Source organism: Agelaius phoeniceus, chromosome 5 (assembly GCF_051311805.1).
Source record: "Agelaius phoeniceus isolate bAgePho1 chromosome 5, bAgePho1.hap1, whole genome shotgun sequence".
In the NCBI taxonomy this organism is placed as follows: Eukaryota; Metazoa; Chordata; class Aves; order Passeriformes; family Icteridae; genus Agelaius; species Agelaius phoeniceus.
The window spans coordinates 5,072,878-5,093,887 of NC_135269.1; the positions used below are offsets into that span (position 1 = coordinate 5,072,878).

General features: G+C 40.4%; 1 protein-coding gene across 7 annotated transcripts in view; it reads right to left on the reverse strand.

Moving 5' to 3' along the window:
• CACNA1C (calcium voltage-gated channel subunit alpha1 C) overlaps positions 1–21,010 on the reverse strand; it is a 416,899-nt gene that overhangs the window by 166,631 nt on the left and 229,258 nt on the right. For all 7 annotated transcript variants that reach the window (XM_077178180.1, XM_077178176.1, XM_077178177.1 and 4 more), the window contains exon 6: positions 1,146–1,307. In XM_077178180.1, the coding sequence (XP_077034295.1) occupies positions 1,146–1,307 (162 nt within the window). The remainder of the gene's footprint in view (positions 1–1,145; positions 1,308–21,010) is intronic.

A 21,010-nucleotide genomic window follows, 5' to 3' on the forward strand; every position in this document is an offset into this window, starting at 1 on the left:
GTGTCTGGGGCTCTGCTCTTTTGGCATTTAGATGATGTGTGGCATTTTATCAGTCGCCCAGTGGCACTCAGAAACTCCAGGTCTGCTGCTTGATTATCCATCCTTTATTCTGTACAGGTGTTTTCAAAGACCTGACAATCTATACAACAAAGCAAACCAAATGCTTTGGTATATAAAGAATGCTCCAGAAAACATTTTTATAAGCACAGTAACTTCTGCAATGTATTTTTTTTAAATATACAGATTTCAGATCTTAGTGCTGCATTTTTAACAGATGCAGGTATGTATGTACGTGTAGGGGAGTGGGTAATTATGTTTGCTTCTCATCTTATTATATGGCAAACAATGTAATTTTCCAAAATTGTGATCACATTCTGATCACGAAAGAATGCCAGAAACAGTAATATCAGAATTAGATGCTGTAATGTAAATACTTCCAGACAGAATGAAGAAAAATACACCCACTTTAAAGATGCAAACCACAGTGACAGCTCATTATAGTTCTAGCATCATGTCCAGAAAATGAAATCTGCCAACATTATAAAAGCAAAAAATATTGAACTTTTGAAAAAATTTTCTGCTGTACACTGTTTTCTTATGAGCTGAACTGGGTACTAGGCATTAATATCTTCTACCACATGAGAAATATTTGCTGTTCAAGATCTATAAATCAAACTAAAATTAACAGACAGTTACATGAGTGACAGCATGATTGAATTGTTTTGAATTGTGAATATTTCTTTCTGCAAATAATATGAAATAAATAAATTTCATGATGGATTTGATGTAAAAAAGTTTCTTCCCATTAATATAATTTTATTTTCTTTCTGGTTACGCTTGTAACCAAAGTTGCAGCCTGTGACTAAAAAAAAGATACTGTCCTGAATTATGTGTTCCTTTACAACGATACTGGTTTAAAACAAAGATGCATTTGTGTATGACATTAATAATAAAATATTATTAACACAGTGTTCATTTCTGTGACACCGTGTCCTGCATAGCTCAATCTGCAGCAGAGAAACTGTGAAACCCCTAAGAAGTGAGCAATGAGTAACAGCCACCCATCTCCTGTGCCAGAAGAAATGTTCTGTCACACATGGGAGAAGCCTCCCTCTGAGAATCTTGTCTGTGTGTGCTCCCCTTACCTATCAGTCCCCCTTGCACATGGTAGCAGGTCTTGTGCATCTTCCCCATGAATAACTCCAGTCCAATGATGGCATAGATAATAATGACAAACAGCACCAGCAGGGCAATATGCAACAAAGGGACCATGGCCTTGATAATTGAATTTAAAACCACCTGGAGACCTGCAGAGAGAACAGAAGGAAGCACTTATCAGCAAGAGAACAAAATTCAGAGAGGCTATAAATTGCACAGTAGTGTTTCAGTTTTATTTTCCCCCCTCAGTTTAACTCATTATTGTGATGATGCAAAGATGTACATTTACAGATTACCTCCCTCCAGATGACCCCCCAGCATTTCAAGAATTTACCACTGCTTCCAGATCACAGACCAAAGTGAAACAGGTATTACCTTACCTGTCACCGAAACACCCCCATGCTGAGGAGGGAATATATCAGCTAGCTTGTTTGTTCTTGAAAAGCAAACCTAAGGTGTTGCACACATGGTGCTGAGGAGAATTACAGTATAGGAAAAACAAGGAACAACAAGCCTGAAGAGGGACAAGAACTATGATACACACAAGAGGGCAAATGCTGGGGTGCACAGAGCTGCACTCCAGAGCATGGGAAGAGGTGGCAAACTGAAGTCATGTCCCTGCTCTGATGCTGGGGGCTTCCAGAAGTCAATCCAGTCCCAGGCAGAGCCTGAAATTCCCAAGAACCACCAAACCCTTATTGAGTGAGAGCTCCCAGCCCTCTTAGGATCCTCCTGTGCTCCACATCCACCTCATTTAACTTCAGTTTCAATAAAGGGAGAGTCAGAACCAGCAGTGCTGATTTTGTCCCAAAATTTATGGATCACCTTCTAACAGAGGTTGCCCAGAAATGGATATAAGCAAACTATGATTACATGATTGTTAAGGTTGAAAGCCCTAATCATGAGCAAGCTAAACATTCCCAGAATGGCCCAGAGAAGGTGACTTGTCTACAAGTTTTCTAAATCACTAAGCAGCTGTACCCTCAGATGCACTTGACTCAAGCTGCAGATTCATGTGCCTCCCTCTGTCTCCTTCCCCTCATTTTGTAAAACCAGAATAATAAAGCCAGCCTCATAAGCCTTTAGTAAGGATTTGCATTTACAAAGATCTTAAAGTTATCACTTTGAGTAGGAATGATGGCAATCACTGTCACTGGCAAGTTATTAATGATGGAAGTATTGAGAGGCCTCTAGAAATCTATAGTCTACAAATAGCCAGATCAGAACAATTACAAGCTCATGATTTTGCAATGACTGAGAGCCAGAAGTCATTAATGTCTCCTGCAAATGCTGTCATCTCCTCAGAGAAGTTGGTATTAGCTGTGATTTTTGAAAAAAGTGATTCATGAGTTGTAAATGTCTGTTATACATCTGCCAAGAGAGCTTGTGATAACTAATAACTTTTAAAATCTATCATCTAAGATCTTAGACTTTTTTTTTCCTCTCCCAAACTAATTTAAATACTTTCTAATGAGGATGACACATCTCTTGACAAGCACTTTCCCTTGAAGACAATCCACTTATCAGCTTACAGCTAAGGCTGAGACTGCCTTTGCTCTACAGCTGTGATGGAACACAGCAGAAACAACCAAATGTGGCATCAGCTGCCCTGGCCAGCAGCATCCCTCACTGCTGCTAGCAAATACAGGCTGGATTCTAGCATCTCTCAGATGTCAGAACACTTTTTTAGGTGTCTACAGGTGGTTCAGCTATCTATCCAAAGGTAATGCCATTCAGCATGAAACATTCTGGCTTTCTCAGAGACTCCTACATGAATCACATTACTGACAGCATCAAAACATCCTGCACAGGAGTGGGCCACTCTGCTTGCTCAGTTGCCTCTGGGTGCTTTTCTCAATAAGCAGTATCTTTGGGGGAAAAAAAATTGCTGTGTTTACATGAGGCAGTCAGCCTTTTCCTCTAAATTCCCACATCTTTCAGTCTACCAATTCTAAATATGCACCAAAAATGAAGTGGAGTCAACACCAGCATTGCTCCAATTCTTTGCATTGGTCAGGAATGTTACATTCCCCAGAAAATTAAAACAATGTCTCACCTTCTCCCAAACAAGGTGCAACAGTCAAGAAAGTTAAAAGACTACAGATGGCTGCAAACCAGAAAAAAACCCCCACAAACTTTGCAGAATGAAATATTTGTTGCTTCAAATAAATCTTCACAAAAGCAAATAAAGGCCTCCCTTTTCAGTGACTTTAGGAGTCTTGTTAATCAAAAATGTAGCCAAGCTTATGAGGTTAAGAGTTCTAACACCAGATTTTATGTAATTTACCCTTAATTATTATTATTATTAATTAATTTTAACATTCATTGTAGGTTATACCCAGTACTCTTGAGAGGGTACTGAGGACAGACAAAAAGACAAACAAAAAAGCTCTCTCATTTTAAAAACAGCTTCATTAATACCATGAAAGTGCTTCAGCCTACTGCAGATGTCCAAAGAAGATAATATCTGCACAGAGCAATGCCCTTTGTGTTAACAAAGCAGTGTTTGTGAAAACAAAGGTTTGCACCATAAACTTGAGATGATGTTTAGATGGTTGAGGAGAGCATGTACCACCAGAAGATGTACAGCACCTTCTGCCAGTTTAGAGAAAAGCTTCTTGAGGATAATAAGCCAGCTTTGAAGAGGACATGAGGTACTGAATGCTTTTAGCATGAATTGATGTGTGTGCTGTGCAGTATCCCTTTAGGGCACAGCCTGTTTTTAAATCCAGATGATTCCAGTAATTGGCAGACTTAAATATGTTACCATCAAAGTATTCAGAGAGTTTCTAAAAGCTAAAAAACATTATATGGCAACTTTACAAATGCCCTCAGGAGATGTAATGGATGCTACCTGCAGAGAGGCAAGAGACCCATGCACATCACCAGGCTGATTGTTGAGCTCATTGCTGCAACACAGCTGCTGCCTGCAAATTGCTTTATTCTGTCAGGCAGCACAAAGAGCTGCTGCAAGGAATGGCACAAGGAACCATGCACAGGCACTCAGAAATCTCCTTGTACTGGCAAAGGGGAGAACTGGGAGAGGGGATGAGGAGGGGTTAAAGGAGGGAAGAACCATGGGTATGCAGAACAGAGCCACTTTTTTAATAAAAACCTCACACGCTTCAAAACACATCAAATCTGTGTTCTGAAACTCCAGAGGTGCAGATGCATTCCTGATCAGAGTAAATCAAGGAGAACCACCCCCTTATAAGCAGCCACAAAGACTTTTCTAACCAATGGTGAGAATTCTCTACACTTTTATGGGCTCTTTCTCTGTGCAGAGGAAGAAAAGAGAGTTCAGCTTATAAAAGAATGATTTCTCTGTCCCAGCTCATGTATGCTCTAAATGTGTGCATGGTGCAACACATAGGTGTCACCCCACATGGGTGTTCACACCATTGCATATCTTTGGCATTTTTTTCTCACTTGTGGAGGTAAGGCTTGCAGTTCTAGCACTGAGCTGTGCAGCTGATAATGGTAATTAAATCAGAGTGCCTGGTGACTTGACCAGACTGCAGAGCTGGCCTCTGGACTTAAAGGAGGTGATGCCAATAAGTGCTTTCTACAGCAGAGCCAAGGTTTTACAGTGCTGCTTGCAGAGGCTGGCAATGTCAGCACTGGCCAACCATAAACACAGGGTCTTGAACTTAAGTACTGAGAAGTAAATATAAAAATAAAGGGTTTTCAAATATTTGGCATTCTAAATCTACTTGTTTGTGTGCTGGACTCTCTGCAGACATCTGTTAAGGTAAAGCATCTGCCTTGAGGAGCTCACTCCAGGCTGGACACAGAGAGCTGCACAGGGATTAGGGAAAGTGCAACGAAAGGGATTGTTTGCACTTTTTCAGCCCACACTTTGCATCTGTTAATAATTGAAGATCTTAAACAACTCTCAGTATTTATTTTAAAAGCACTTCAGTTTACCTTTAAAAAAGTCCTCTTGGCTCTGTTCTGTTGGCTGACACTGATTCCATAAATGTTTCAGCAAGCAAAACATGTTAATGCCGTTCCCCGGGCTCACAGAATTTAGCATTTATTTACACTGATAAAACATTTTAAATATTTATTACATGGGAAAAACATTGCTTTTTACACCAGGTCAAGCCCTTTTTAGCTCTGCATTAACCCAGAAGTTTCAAATACAGCTGGGAAGAAGAGAGACCATGGAAGAATGAAGGAAAAACTCTTATACCAAGTAACATTGATCTTTCTCAAAGCTATGGGAAATGCACTTTTAGGGCTGCTGCAGGTGTTTTAGAGCTATTACATGGTGCTGTGTTTTTCTCTCAGGAAGATGATGAGAGGGGCTGGTTGCTGGCTCATCGATTCAGGCAGTTATTGAAGAATGTGCTTTATCTTTGAGCAAGTGAATGTCTGCACCTAAAGCAATGGGATTACCTACATATCCCATTGTGTACTTACAAGTTCTTTTGGATTTCAACCAATGTTTAGCAAGATGGCACAAGAGAAAGACCCAGCTGCAGATATGCACTTGGCATTGTTGCCTTGTGAAACATATCCAAGGAAATGAATGGTAGTTTTGCTAATAAAGAATTCCTCTCAAGAAAGACATGCCTATAAAATTAAAACAATTCTTAGAAACACCTAACTTGCCTTTTTTTTTTTTCAAGATTGTGAACTTTCAGACCTGAAAAATCTTCTGAGACTGATTCTGCCATGTTTTTTCTCAAAAAGATAATATCTCCTCTCTGTTGCACAGTGTTCATAAATTCCCAATTAATTAGGGCATGAGTATTGATTACCTCACATTTCTCATCCTTTTCCCCTTGGGTTTCCTGTCCTTTTGTACCCTTCATATTTCCCACCCTTTTTCCTCTCCTTTTTCACCTCACATTTCCTGCCATTTTTCCTCTCTCTTTTTCTTCCCTTTCTCACTCTATTTAAATATTTCAAATACTGGAAAAGGAGGATTTCCTCAAAATTTAAACCCTTAAAACCAAGGGAAAACAGGGATTCCCTTGCAATTTAAGCCTTAAGATGATGAAAATAGAAGATTTTCCCTATTTTCAAATCCATAAAATGGCATCAGAAAGGTTATCCCTTCCATTAAACTAGAAAACAACAATTCCTCTTCAAGTAATACCTTTAAATCATGGAAAAGGTTGGTTTTCCTTCAACTGATACCCTTAAAATCACAGGTGAAGGGGAGATCGCCTGCAATTTAAACATAGACAATGGAAAATGAAATTTCCCCTCAAACTCTGGGGTCCCTGGGGCACACTAGGGAGGGACTGGAGGCACTGGGATGGGACTGGGAAGATGAAATCCGAAAGAGAAAGAAAAAGGATCTTCCCTTTGCTGCCCCACCTGCTCAGGTGTGCTGCTGCCCTCTCCTGCCCTGCTCTGGGGCACAGGGATTGTCCCTTGGCACACCTGAGCAATGCCCCGGGAGCACCCAGGTGTTCCCCCTGCCCTGCAAATGCTGTCCCTGCTGTCCTTTGGGAGATTCCCGGGGATCACCCCCTCCAGCAGGTACAGGAACCCCCCTGAAAGGTACAGTACCCAGTAACCCCCCTGAAAGCAGCCCTGAGCAGGGCCGGGCCCTCCTCATCCTCACTGACCACACCTGGGGCTGCTTCACCCCTCCTCATCCTCACTGACCACACCTGGGGCTGTCCTGACCCTCCTCATCCTCACTGAACACACCTGGGGCTGCTTCACCCCTCCTCATCCTCACTGAACACACCTGGGGCTGCTTCACCCCTCCTCATCCTCACTGAGCACACCTGGGGCTGCTTCGCCCCTCCTCATCTTCACTGACCACACCTGGGGCTGCTTCACCCCTCCTCATCCTCACTGACCACACCTGGGGCTGCTTCACCCCTTCTCATCCTCACTGACCACACCTGGGGTTGTCCTGACCCTCCTCATCCTCACTGACCACACCTGGGGCTGTCCTGACCCTCCTCATCCTCACTGACCACACCTGGGGCTGCTTCACCCCTCCTCATCCTCACTGACCACACCGGGGGCTGTGATTTCTTAACTTCCAGAACATTTAACTTCCACCAATGTTACAATTAATTTTATTTGCAAGGACACTGAGTGATCAGAAGCCCTGCTCTTGAAGCAGTCAATGCACTGTTTGGAGCTATTTGGACATTAGGAGTGCCATGGCAATTATCAGCAGCTGGCAGCTTTTGTCCAAGGGACAGTGTGTTCGGACACTCAAACACTGCTACCTTTCAGTTTGAGTTTCCTTTCATCTGAGCCCATTTTCTGTGCTCAGACTTCTGCCTGCTGCCTGCTTTGGAAGGGCCATGTCATGACTGAGTTCTGCAGGCAAAGCTTAAAACATTCTTAGGATGTTGGTCTCAGAACTAACATTCAGGCCTTGCCAAGCAGAGCCCCTCTCACAATTTTAATGTGTCTTCAATTTTGGATCAAGCTTGGTTTGCTGGACAGGGCAGTTTCCAGTTTCCTGTTACCATCATATTAGTAGTTCAGTTTACTCTGAGTACTCTTCCTGAGTTCACTCTTCCATTGGTTTTTCAGGGATCTATTTTGCCCACATCATGGGGTGCCTGAACCAGGGCTGTGAGCAGACACAGTCTCATATGAATGACCTCCTAGAAGTGAGCAGGAATAAAAGGGAAAGGAGAGGACCATCCCTCCTCTGCCTTCTTATACACAAAAAAATATACATTTTCATCCTTAAGGCAGTGCCAGGGGTGTGGGAAGCAATTCTTTTTCTGCTAATACAGTTCAGAAGAAAACTACTACTTTGTGCAAGCAAGGAGGAAGCAGGGGAGGATTTGTGACTCAGCACAGGGCCTGAGTCAGATCACTTCTGGGAACCACTCTGAAGTGGTGGAGCTGATGCACCATCGCCAGCCACGAGCAAGGTCTAGCCACAAATCACATTTATTTCTGACAATGCACTGAGAGACTGCCACTACAGTTCTATTTCCAAAGCACAAGCAATATAACCAGTAATATTCCCCAAAGTGGATGTTTATCACTTAATAAATGTAGACATTGGCTAAGAAAATTGAAAAATATTAAATATTCATAAATATGAAAGGTTTTATAGCAATTTCAAAGGAAGCCTGGAAAACAACAGACAGTTTTAGCACAAAAAGGTCCACAGTCATGGCAAGATATCTTAGATAAGTACATCTACAATGATTTGTGAGAAAAAATATTGAGGACTTTCTTCACCAGTGTTGCAAAGGGAAATCATATCATACAGTTCATTTAAGGACAGCTGTACAATAGCAGTTTGGGGAGGTAGTCTTTTTCTGTCTTGCTGGATTCTCAAAATGTTAGTGGCAGATTGTTAGATAAAGTAAATTCTGTGGGTGTAGCCCAGCATTCTTGGGGCTGCAGATGTCATTTATATTTCAAGAATAATAGGGAAGGTCTTGGAATAGTAAGGAAAGACAAAACACAGGACAGAAAACTAGTTGATGTAAAAAGAAATAGGAACAAAAAATTTCAAGCTCCAGGGAGACTACTTTTGAGTAGGCAATGCTGTTTAAACATACACAAGCACTCAATTCAAAACCATGTGCTGTAAAAAAATAGAAAAAAGAAAGTTTTGGCATCTGCTCATGATGTTCTCATTGCTGCATTTTCAAACCATGTCTTCATTGACTTCTCAAACCCAAATAGTTACACACAAGGGGATTTGTGCAAATGGGCCTGTGGATGTGAACACAATTGCTTTATGCTTGCCGGGTCTTGCAATACCACCCTTGTCTCATCTTTTGAGGCAAGAAAGGATCAGCAGAACAAAACCAAAAGCCACAAGAAAACCCCAGCTCTTCTTTCTGGATTCTTTTCTCTTAGGAAGAAGTTCAGCTTGAGCATCCTCTGCCTGCCAGAGTGACCTGACTGAGGCAGACAATGCAGCTTGTCCTGAGGCACAGAGCCCCAGCTTGAGGAGGATGCTTGGATAAATGTACACATGGCTTGGGCTCCTGGACTCTGCTGGAGGAGACCTCTAGTACCACTCACAGAAGCATCCCTCTCTCCTCCTGAGGGACTTTAACGTTTTTTAGTAGCCTTCTGTTCAAGGTATGTAAATGTCCACTTTCTTACAAAGTTGCTTGATGACTAATAAGATTTTCTTCACCTTTCCAGTTCCAACATACGAGGTAGCTCCTGTAAGTTCAGCCTCGCCCCCTAACCATTTGATTTTAGCCCAGTTCAGCTGAGGATGAGATCTAGACAAGATCTTCAGACTTTAAATGTAAAAAAATCAAACCTAGAAATGGTGTGGTGTCCCTCCCATGCAGCTACCTGAATATAGAGGAAGAGCATGGAGAGAAAAGCAGCAACTGAGTGCCTACAGAAAATTCCACATGACAGAAAAAAGGCCATCTTGAGCAAAACCAAAACGAAGTTCAGTGAGCAAACACCAAAGCTGATTTGAACAAAGACCACAGTGTGCTGCCAAGTAGTCTTGCACAGAGTGGGGAGGTTGAGGTCAAATACACTCTGCCAGACAGAGACTTCTGAAGATGGATTAAAGTTAAGGCAGGTAAAGGCCTTCAGGAGCCCTGGTAGTCTCTAGGCCAGCAAGGATCAGCTGTCACTATTTCCCAGGAAATAGCTTTGATTTTCTGCTGACAGGATGATCATGGACTGAGAAAACCATTCATGGGGTCACTGTAAAGGTTTTATCTGTTCTTAACCACTGTGAAGGACCACAGATAGGAAGAATTTTTCTTGGCTCCTCTTCCTACAGAGCTATCCAAATCCAAAGACAGTGTGGCCCCAGGACTGCCCCAGTTCTCAGTGAAATGATCCATCATATTTCTATTTTTTTCAATTTCTTCATATACAAGAGCAGCTGTGACAGGGAACAATATTTACAGGGGGAAATTTTGGTCTACTTCTATGCCACTGGATTAAATCAGAAAACTTGGGTAGGAATATGTCAACATGATGTTCTGTCTTCAGTCTGGACAGGTGAACATAAAAAACAAAACCCAAGCCAAGAGTTAACCTCTGAACTGAGATAATGATGGAAAAAGCCTTGTTTCAGGATATCAAATGCTGCTGTATGCAGCTCTGAAAAATGTCCTAACACATGTCCTAAGGAAATAGTTTTGCAAACAAGTGACTTTGAAAATCTGGAAGCACTAAATCCTCATGGTAGTACAAATGGGCTCAAAGCAATTTGGTTTCCATCATTTGAGTGGAAGATTAATAACATTTGGGTTACAAACACCTTTATAAAATTGTTAACATTTTTTACAGTATGTTGACAGAATTCCACAGGTAAGTGGACATCAGCCTCCTTTCTCTATTACAAATAATAAAGAGTATTTTATTTGTTTGATGCCCTTCTCCAGATGTTCTAACTCATCACTTATGAACAGGTTTAGAAAAGGCAAAAGCTTAAAAGTTAACAAATGTTAACAGGGATTCTGTAAATGTAGAACTCCAGCCAGGGATTATAAGATTACAGCTTTTTACTATGTGGAGAAAAATATATTGATGAAAGAAATTGATCTTCTTGCAGGTTAAATGCTCCAGCAAACAACAAGTGGCTTACTAAGTTTACTTACAAGTGGCTTTACTTTTGGCTGCACTGTTTGAACTTCTCATGATAGAAGGATTACAACAAAATATTGGATAAAATCTAAAACTTTGTCTTTAGATGACTGTGAAGAAATACAGCACTGTATGTGACACATAATAGGTTGTATAGCCCTGGAGAGGAAAATTGACCCAAGCTCTCAAGGTGGGATAGTGCTTAATGAGCACAGATGGGACTGAGCTCTGGAGAGACACAGTGTGGCATTTTCAAGTCACTGTCATGGAGGGTTTCCAGGAGAATTTTGAGAATCTAACAATAGAAATCTACCAGATCTGGTAATTAAAGAGCTGATGCAAACCCCACAATGTGTGATCATTGCTGTGTTACTGTCTTGGTGCACATGTGGGATTTTTTTCTCTTCCTAAACAGCTGAAAAAAAAGACATGGCCAGATAAATCTGAGCAACACTGACACTTAGTTTTAAGAACAAAGAGTGGATTTAGGGACTTATCAACTCAGTGGTTAATCAGTCCCCTCTCAGAATACCTAAAACTCCAGCTTTCTTTTTTCTTCCACATTAGTGAGACTGTTGCTTTCGATTTTTATAAACCTGATTAGACTTAAAACTCTTCTTGCACACATCAGATAATAAAATGCTTTGGGGGAGAAAAAAAGCTTTCTGACATAATAAGCAAAACATCCTTTAGCTCACTAAGCAGCCCCAGTATGTTTCGACAGAAAAAATAATGGTTGCCATTTTCATAAAGTTGTATTTTTCAGAAGAAAGAATGGTTCTTTATCGGTGTTTGCTTTCTTTGCAACTCTCTTTACAACTTGCACAGTTCAAAGGCTTTTTGTACAGGTTGTGTGTGTGTGCTAGAATACACTGGAATTAAACATTTATTTTTTTAAATTTCCTTTTACATATAATAAGCTGTCAAGGGGGAATCATAAGGCTCTCCTGCTGCAATCTGATCAGCTAAATAAAATTCACAACAGATACAAAAATCTACAAATATAAATCAGAGTAATCTGATTTCCTCCAAAGGAAATTTTTAAAGTGAAAAATCTCAGTGCTGGAATAGGAAAAGCAAAAGGTGGGCTAAAAGCTTGAGTTTAAATTTTCACCTACATTGTGAGGGGAAGGGTGACACTCAATGCTAAATTCTTTCATTGGGTTCTGTTCATATTAAAAACCTAAACTGTTAGATTTAGAACAGGCCTTTGTAAAGTCTGTGTGTATTCATACCTGGATGTATTGATTTGACTTCTGATCAAGACATCAAACCTGATTAAAATTATCCTTTGGTAATTTTCAGTACAAATAAAAGCCAATGTACATCAACAAACTTCAAGAAAATGCTAGCTGTAGAAAAGACCTGAACAACTTATTGCAGGAAAAAAAACCCCAGCCAATAACCAAACCCAACAACCAATGCAAAAAAAAAAAAAAAAAAAAAAAAAAAAGAGAGGCAAACTTTAGACAGGCTGCTAGCTTAATGTGTGAGCAATAATAGAAAATAACCACCCCCAACAGATTATACTTCTAAGATGTACAGCATTTGATATGCCCCAGTTCTCACACCACTGCCTTAGCCCTCTGCAAGGAGGGCGTGTGGTTGAAAGATGAGATGCTTGAAGAAAGTTTAGAGAGAATGTTTTGTATTCCTGTAAAGAAATTGAATTTCTATAGCCATTTCCACTGCTAAAGAAAACAACATTTAGTAAGGCCTATGGAAAGAAGTGACAAAAATAGAATTTTTATAATTTCTTCTATTTCTTTTATCCCGTGAGCTACATTCTGTCAGAAACGCTTCTGATGTAAAACTGTTGAGCAGCTTTAGCAGTACAGAAATTGAAAAAAAAATTCTTTGGAGAGGGTTAGCAGATGTTTTCTGAATTGTGATTGATGTGGCAGGGCAAACCAGCAGAAGATAATCGAAAACTGAAAAAATAAAAGGCATAGCTACTCAACTCATAAAAAATAGTTGCAACAAAGGGGAAAACACATATGGGATAAGTTATTGTTACATGTGTTAAACAGGAATTGGATTTGCTTCTGGAAAAAAAGGGAGATTAAGAAACATGTCTGATCTCCTTCCCTTTTCCTTGGCACAAGGAAAACTTAGATAAAACATTAAGAGACTGGGCAGGTTAGGTGGGCTCTCGTTTCCATACTTCCCCATGATCAGAACAGCAAATTTGTTCCATCAGTGAACATCTTAAGCACTGAAAAGTTTATTGGTTGTTCATACCAGCCAGCATGCCTGTGCTCTCATCTAGCACAGCAATAGCAAGCAGACACAACGAAGGCAGTACCTAATTTCAGAGAAATCCACATTAAAGAGTAGAGAGAGGTTCTCCTATAGATTTATGTAGACATTGAAACTTAAAAATATTATTTCCTCATCCTTGCCTGTACTTAATCCATGATTTGGTGTTTTTTTGTTGTGGGTTTTTTTTTTCCCCTACTATAGCACTTGAACAAGATGCAATATTATTATAAATTCAGACTATCACTGAAAAAAAATATCGGCAGGCTTAAAATGCATTCACTGGTTGAGAATACTGTCTGACTGGTCTGCTGCTCTGTGCTTTGCTGATATTTTAATAATGCTCTGTGAAAATCACAACAAGGACCACAGGCATCCAACAAGGCTTTTGGAAAGCTTGGACAGACAGAAGTAATTCAATTGATGCCAGAGTCATGGAACATCCATGTACCATCTTGTGTCCTGAGCAAAACCTATGAACTCTCCTGTGTCCCACTTTTGATTTGACTGCTACCCAGTCTGTGTGCCAGTCACATCCTGGGGACAGGATGAGAAATAGAAAGCTAAAAAGTCCCATCAGGGCAGCAACATATCAACAAACACACAGTAACTAGAGAAAATGAACAAAGAACATCAAATCATTGCTTACAAGATCTTAAATTAATAAGCAATGCATAATTCAGCCAACTGAAATCAAAGTATGCAATGACATTTGTTGTAAGCTTGGGATGACACCAGATGCAGCAGAGGTGTCATCTGGAAGGGAATGTCAGAAACACCCAAAGCAGACCATGCCCTTCCTACTTTGATGTGGAACAGCCAAATCTTCCCTCCCCGGCGTGGTGAGAGCAGCAGCCAGAAATTACAAGTGAGCAACTGGGAACCCAACGTGTTCCCATTTGTACCAGTTAGCTACAACCTGTACAGCTACAATACAAACTGTTCTGAGGAGACAGCAGATGGCATTCTCAGATTTTTAGATGCTTCAGGACAAGCATCTTGGTGGCGTGGCCTCTCTTTCAGACCTGTGCCCTACAAGCAATCTGAATAACTTTGGGCATTGCTCGAAGAATGAAAAAATAGTACTGGAAATCTCTGATCCATCCAGAGCCCTTCTGGAAATTCTCTTACTAAGCCAAGAGAGATTTTTTATTATCTCCCTGTCTGTTCTTTGATGTCAGCATGCAGCTTGTTTTCTTCTTTTGGAAGGGACTGCCTACATCCTGATGTGGTCCCATATTATGATATTGGCATTTTTTCTGTTGTGAAGACATGCTGAATAATCATGCCAGCATGCACAGTAACTCGTAGGATAAAGGCTGAGGCAGTTATTGGGTAGATTTGTAGTCAGTGTTATTTTTAAAAGAGCTGCATAGGCAAGATCAAATAAATATTTCCCTGTTTTCATTGGCATTCCTTAAATATGAGAGAAATCTTTATGAGAGCAACAATGTGCCCCTGTGAGTAATCATCCACAGCAAGATGAACCCCTCTTTGCTACTGCTACACAGACTTCACTTCTTCTGCCATAAATTACATAATTTTGCAGGCTGTACCACTCAGGGAAGCAGGCTTTGATTCCTGGTTGTGTAATCCCTACTCATAGGCATGATCCTTACCTAAGGGAGATGATAGGCTGGAATCAAATTACTCCCTGGAGTAACAGTGACCTAAGTAAATAAAGGACTTGCAAGCATGTGTAGAGCTTGCAGTTAACCACGAAGAAACAAGCCTAGTGAGGACATTTAGTTCAGACTGTTCTATCCTTTCTAATCCACTCCCTCCCCATTTGTAACGAAAGTAAAAACAAATTGGCCACTTGAGATTAAAAACAGCGAGGCAAGGACATGGGAAAGGTGGTGCAACTTGTCCTCTCACAGTGCTGTATGTGCTGGAGAGGTGGCACAGAGGGTTAAGAAGTCTTGCTCAAGAATGAAGGAGAACTTCAGGGATCTGCCTGAGAGCACGTTTGCTACAGCTTCTGGACCTCAAGAGAAAAGGAAGTTTTTTTGGCAAAAACTGACATTATTTAATGTAACAACAGCAAAATTTAGGGCAGAACTTATATTTGGAAGCCAAATTTTGCCTAAATGGATATGAAGTGATTCCCTCTGTTGTCAAGGATCTTTGTCTTTTGAGGTTTGGGGGCAATAAACTGCTAAGTAAGGATCCTAATAAGGATTTCCTCATTATACATCTTAATGCATTCTTTAGTTCCTACACACAGACCTTTCACACTTGGAGAGCTCTGATCAGGTCACGTCTCCTATGTCCTCCCACTGAAGGCAAGCCACAGTCCTGCCCTGGTGTGTGGGTCATAACATAACCTCAGGAGGGCAGATTTGAGTCCCCTTGCTCCACCAGTGACAGTGAATAAATGCAAATCATGTGCAAGACACACCTGTCAACCCTACTTTGCTAGGAGCATATACATTTTAAAAGTCCATTCCAAAAGCATATACATTTTAAAAATCCATTTTAAAAGTGGACTTCCTTACATCAGTTAGCAGTTCCTTAAGACTTAATACCTGCTATTCAACATGTAGAAACAGTCAATGGCTTAATGGTTTTTTGTCATATTCCAAAAACACATGGTTATCAAAAGAGGTGCCATTTTGGATTCCTTGAATTCTCTGTTTGTTACCTCAATTACATTATTTCCTCAACTCTATGTCATAGTGTTAATTTTCTCTCAAAGAACAGAAAATAATGAGAAATTACAGTTGAAAAGTTTGATTGGGCACTGAAAAAAAAAAAAAAAAAGAATCCTGAATGCAAACCAGATAATTGCATTGGACGTGCTTTGTTTCAACAGCTGCAAAATGGAATAATTGCAATGGGTTGAGCTGTGCTGTCTCAGTGGCTGGGAAGGAGGAGGGCAATCCCAGGCCACACAGTCAAGTGCCTGGGATGGACTAGGGTGAATGCCACCACTGCACACTGAGATACAGAGAGAGAGAGCTGAACATCTAGGGCTGCTCTAGGTCCTGTTGTCACCCTCCAGCAAAGTGGCTTAGCAGACCCCAAGCCACTTTGATTTTCCAACCATGGAATCATGCTACAAATGAGAATAGTGTGTTTTCCTTGGGAAAGAACATTTGAGGGTGGTTAAACATCACCATTTTGATCTCCCTGCTTTGCACAGCCCAGGCAGAATGGAAGGTTCCAGAGGCAGAGTGCCTGCAGCAGGAGCTGGGCCCTCTACATGGTGCTTGATCCTTCCTAACTGGTCCAGCCTTCTGCACACACCAAGCAAAGAGGCTCTGAAGACGTTTCAACTACAGACAAGCTCAATCTAGCTTCTAGAATTATTCAGGTTTACAAGGATTATGCAAGATAGAAAATGCTGAAGCTGTTCCCCCCAGTTAAGTACACTCCCTCTAAATCAGGTGTAGTGGAAGACAAAGTCTCTGCTATAGGATCAGTTTCTAGCTCACAGCATCAAGAGCTCTTCTTCTTGTGGGCAAAACGCATCAAACACCCATTTTACCATAAATCCTTCCAAGTCCTGGAATCAAAGATGAGATAGAGCAGTTTCTTACATTAAGAAAATGACCATGGTGGTTCTGACATGTCTCTGCTGTCTTAAACTCTATAAGTTACTCTGAATTTTGCTAAAAATGTCCCCCCTTATGTTTTTATTTTCAGGGGGAGGTATCGCTGAATTATGAGCCCATACAGACAGAATTCTCCTGTGATTTCAAATTGAAAAGGGGGAGAAAAAATATTGCCAGTCTTAGTGTGAGGAAAAGTCACTATTGGAAAATACAGACTATAACCTCAATATCTTGTAAGCATTTGAAATCTTTTGCTCTTACTTCTCCACAAAAACCTGATTGTGATTTAGCACACACAATATATTTAGGCAGTCCCACACACAAAAACACCTAGACAGGACAAAATCCAGTCTTATCACACCTGTGATTTCCTTGCTTCATCTACATGCCATAATATAACAAATTAACAATAAAGACAACTGGGTGACTTTGCCAATCCAGCATCTCTCGAATGAGCAAAACCTTTCCTCATGCATTACTCTTCCCATAGAGCCCTCAGGGTGTATTTTACTTCTCATCTTCATTGCTGTACGTGGTGAATGTGGCATTAGAGACCTGGATGGCTCAGATCTATCAGGACATTGCAAGGAAAGGCAGAATACTTTCCTACGTGTTAAAAAGCTCAAAGAAATATTTTGATTAATGCCAGAGAGTTTGGGATAAGGAGAGAAGATGGCTGTGGCAATGAGAAAACACTGCAATAAATATGTGGTAGAAAACACTGCTGAGATGGAGAAATCATTATACCTTTTAATAGAGCATTTCAGGGCAGATTACTAATTGCAATGAGACAGACCAAAATCTAAAAATGTCTAAATTTTTCATCTACCTTGTCTGAAGGTGCCCAATTTTCTCATAAACTCAAAGTAACCATGGACTGGGGTATAAGCATCATTTTGAAAAAGTATGTGTTCTAGTTAATTATTTAAATACACATAAAAGTAGTCATCTTTAGGCATTCACACATGAAAATTCTGGTCTTATTTAATTCAAAAATGTACTCTGCCAGTTACATGCTGCTGTGTCACTAACAGAAGGACATCGCATTGTCATGGGGAGGGTTTGGCTTAGGTCCTTTTGCTCATCCCTCTCTTTCCCTGTTATACAATTGCTGCATCTCCAGCAGACCATGTAAGTACTGGTGCTAGAGAGGTACCTACACTGCCTTTGAGTAACTCTCCTGCTACAAGACTCCAGTGAAGCTTGAACACATCACAAGCTTAGCTTTCTGTGGTTTAAAAATAAAAAAAAATAAGAGAGACATCATGGTAAGTTTTTGTTCCAGTGGAACAGTCAAGTTTCCTCTCTAGGTTCATTAAGAGTAGCAGGGTCTTCTGCCCACATAAATCTGTGTTGTCAGCAGAGGCTCTTGTTGAAAACACAAATATGGAGCACAGCAGCTACTCAAATCATATGACTTCCAAATTGTCTAGGAGAGCTTATCAATTAAGTCTGGCAAATATCAGATAGGCAATAACCAGTGGCAAAAATGCAGTTACATTAAGACGAAGTACAACATAAAGAGAACGAACAGAATGTATGAGGTGGTATAATTGAGCAGCATGAATAAAGGTGATAGAAATGGAATTTTATAAATTAAAAGGGCATGAGCTAGCATGCGTAGGAGTAACTCATTGCCCTTTCCAATAGTCAGGAGTGATTTTCTTCTTTAATTGGATCATGCTTCTTCATTGCCCAATTGGATGTTTCTTTTTGCCCTCCTGAAGCATAGAATGCTTAAAACAGGTTGTAAAATATGTAATAACATAAAACCAAGAGAGAAGAGTAATCAACAGAAAACTCATAGCACAAAAGGGCTGACTAGATTCTTTCCATAGAAAGCTTTACAATACTTTACACTCCTGCCAAAGGAGATACTGGGTAAGTTTCCAAGACACTAAAGTGATTAAGTTTTGGTAGACATGCTGATTTTGCACTTATCTACTTATGTCCATCAAGGGAATTGTTTTCCTTCTCTCTCCTTTCTCAAACCACTATATTGATCTTAATGCCACACATCAAGACAGGTGGTCTAAAACACATGTGAAGTTTTCCTTACAAGGAGACTGCTTTGGTACTCCAGCAGTAAAGTTCTTTTAGCAACCAAACTAAAGTGCGCACTGCAAGAGCTCCGTTAATATGGCAGTAACAGAATAGTTGAACAGTGAAATCTGGCCTGTGTATCAATGATAGGAAGTTCTTAGATCTCATTTTCAAAAGTGACTTTACTATGATAAAACCTAAATAATCTGTGTGCTTTGCAAAATAATCACCATTAATCTACACACTAATTCCAGGATAGAAGGACTGAGTGTGGACCATTTTTCCAGAAGCAGGACTTAAAGAAAAAGTTGTGGGGAAAAAGAGTTTGCTTAATTAGCTCAAACTCTTTTCTGTTCACAAAGCAATGGCCAGCAGTGGGATGACAGATGTGGGAAGTATCTAATCTACTGCTCTGCCATACACCTCACACACAAGAACTGTACCTCTCACTCCAAAAAAAGTTTTCTGGAAAAGAACTCAAACTATTTTAAAGAAGAATCTGACACAAAATCCCCTCAAACCAAATCCAATTGATCCCTGTGGAGTTTCTTGGAAATGTGTAAATACTTAACACTATTTTTTTAAGTTGTACTGGGAACCCAAACACTTGGAATTCAGTTCCTTTGAAGGCTTCTCCTGTGATGGTACAGTTACTTTCTGTGCCATGGATAAAAAAGTCTGTCTTATCTTTTGAACAAAATGTCTTGTTTTCTTCCTTATGACAAGTGGTCTTGTGAATGTCCACATAACCACAAAGCATAAAAGTGTCATCTGTTCTCTTAAAAATTATGAAATTTTGATGTGCCCACAACCATCATCCAGATGTAGTCTTCAGGCTTTGTTGAATTCATGATCTCAAACTCTTTTGATTTCAGGAGGCACTAACGTAATTTAGGGCCTTGGACAGTTTGATCCTAACAAAGATTGTCAAAGGTACCTTTTTGCTTGTCTGCCCATGGGTGAACCAACTTTGCTTGCACAGGAACCACTTACTGCACGGACAGGCCCCCATTTCTTCGTTGAGATATTCACTGGCAAGAGACAGCCAAGCCTAGGAATTAAGCATGCATGGAACTTGGAAGAAAAGGACTGTGAACTCTTAATATCCTCTATCCATCTATGTGAAGCTGTGGGATTGCTGTATTGTTGACCTAAACATCTAGTATTGGTAGCCAATAGGAGACATAAATAATTAGAAGCCACTTCTGGAAGCGTTAAATCTTGAACTTTTGTTTCCAGCTCTCAATCCGCAAAATGCAGACACCAGTGATTTACTTCAGAGGGAAATTAATATGTCATTACCCCCCCTCAAATCAAACTTATATGGAAACTCTCTATATGCTGAGACAGGTCTTAAATGCATGAACCTGAATACCAAACATGTCCCTCTTAAATTGGATTATTTCCTATGGATTGAGCCAGAGACAAAAAAAATCCCCGTAAACTCCTTGTGACTCAGAAAAAATTATTCCATGCTGCAAGCCAACCTCTCCACCTCAGACAAACTATTTCCCAAGACCAATTCTAATGAGTATAAGATTTGCATGCAAAAATTCACCATGTGTTTCAAAAATTTGTTTTACAGGAATCATTGTACTTTATACACTTTTTTCCCAAATAGTGGTAGTTAGATCTGGACCTCAAGCCAAGCAGCAGATGTTGGAATTTCCATGCAGAAGGCAGTTACCAGTGACCCAGAGGATCCCCTTTTACTAAAGAGCTGATGCTTCCATACAGAGTCTGTTAAGTGAGAAGGAATTGCAGCGTATGTTACATTCATGTAATTTTAGGACAAATCTGTGCTGGCTTTTTTCCTTACGGGGGAAAGCCTTCTGCATTTTGGAAGGGCAAGGAAGCAAAAAAGCATTTCTTTAAAAATGGCAAAACACTGCAAGTGCAATGTTGGTAACTCACCCACTGGTGTTTATGATGCCTCAGGGACAGAACTTGAATGGGACCTGAGACTTGACTTCTAAACCTCTGCACTAAACTTATGTAAGAATGTAATCCTGTAATGTGCTATTTATGGTTAGCTTAGGCAATCTTATCTAAAAGGCCTCATGAGAAAAGTTATGCTCTAATACATATGGATGCAATAACATCTATTCTAGGCTAATCAACAGGCATTTGTACAATTAAAAAATGCCCAGTCAAGATTGAGGCTGCATTAGCTACAGATGTCAGTAGGCTCTTTAAAGCCACATTGGCCCCCAAGAAGCCTGGTTTAGCAAATATGTCCCTAGTCAGAACCAGAAAGATTAATAGAGGATCTCTTGTCAGATGAAGTTGATGGTTTGCTTGCTTCATGCTGCATTTTATTGTCTAGACCAAGTGTTTGTTAGTCTGCACCAGGCTCCCTGGCTCTGTTCTGGTACAAATTAAATACTCCTTGATGAGAAACCTCACAAATGGACTGCTAGTCTATGCTGGGATTGAGATTGGACATGAACTGTGTCTCAAGCCCT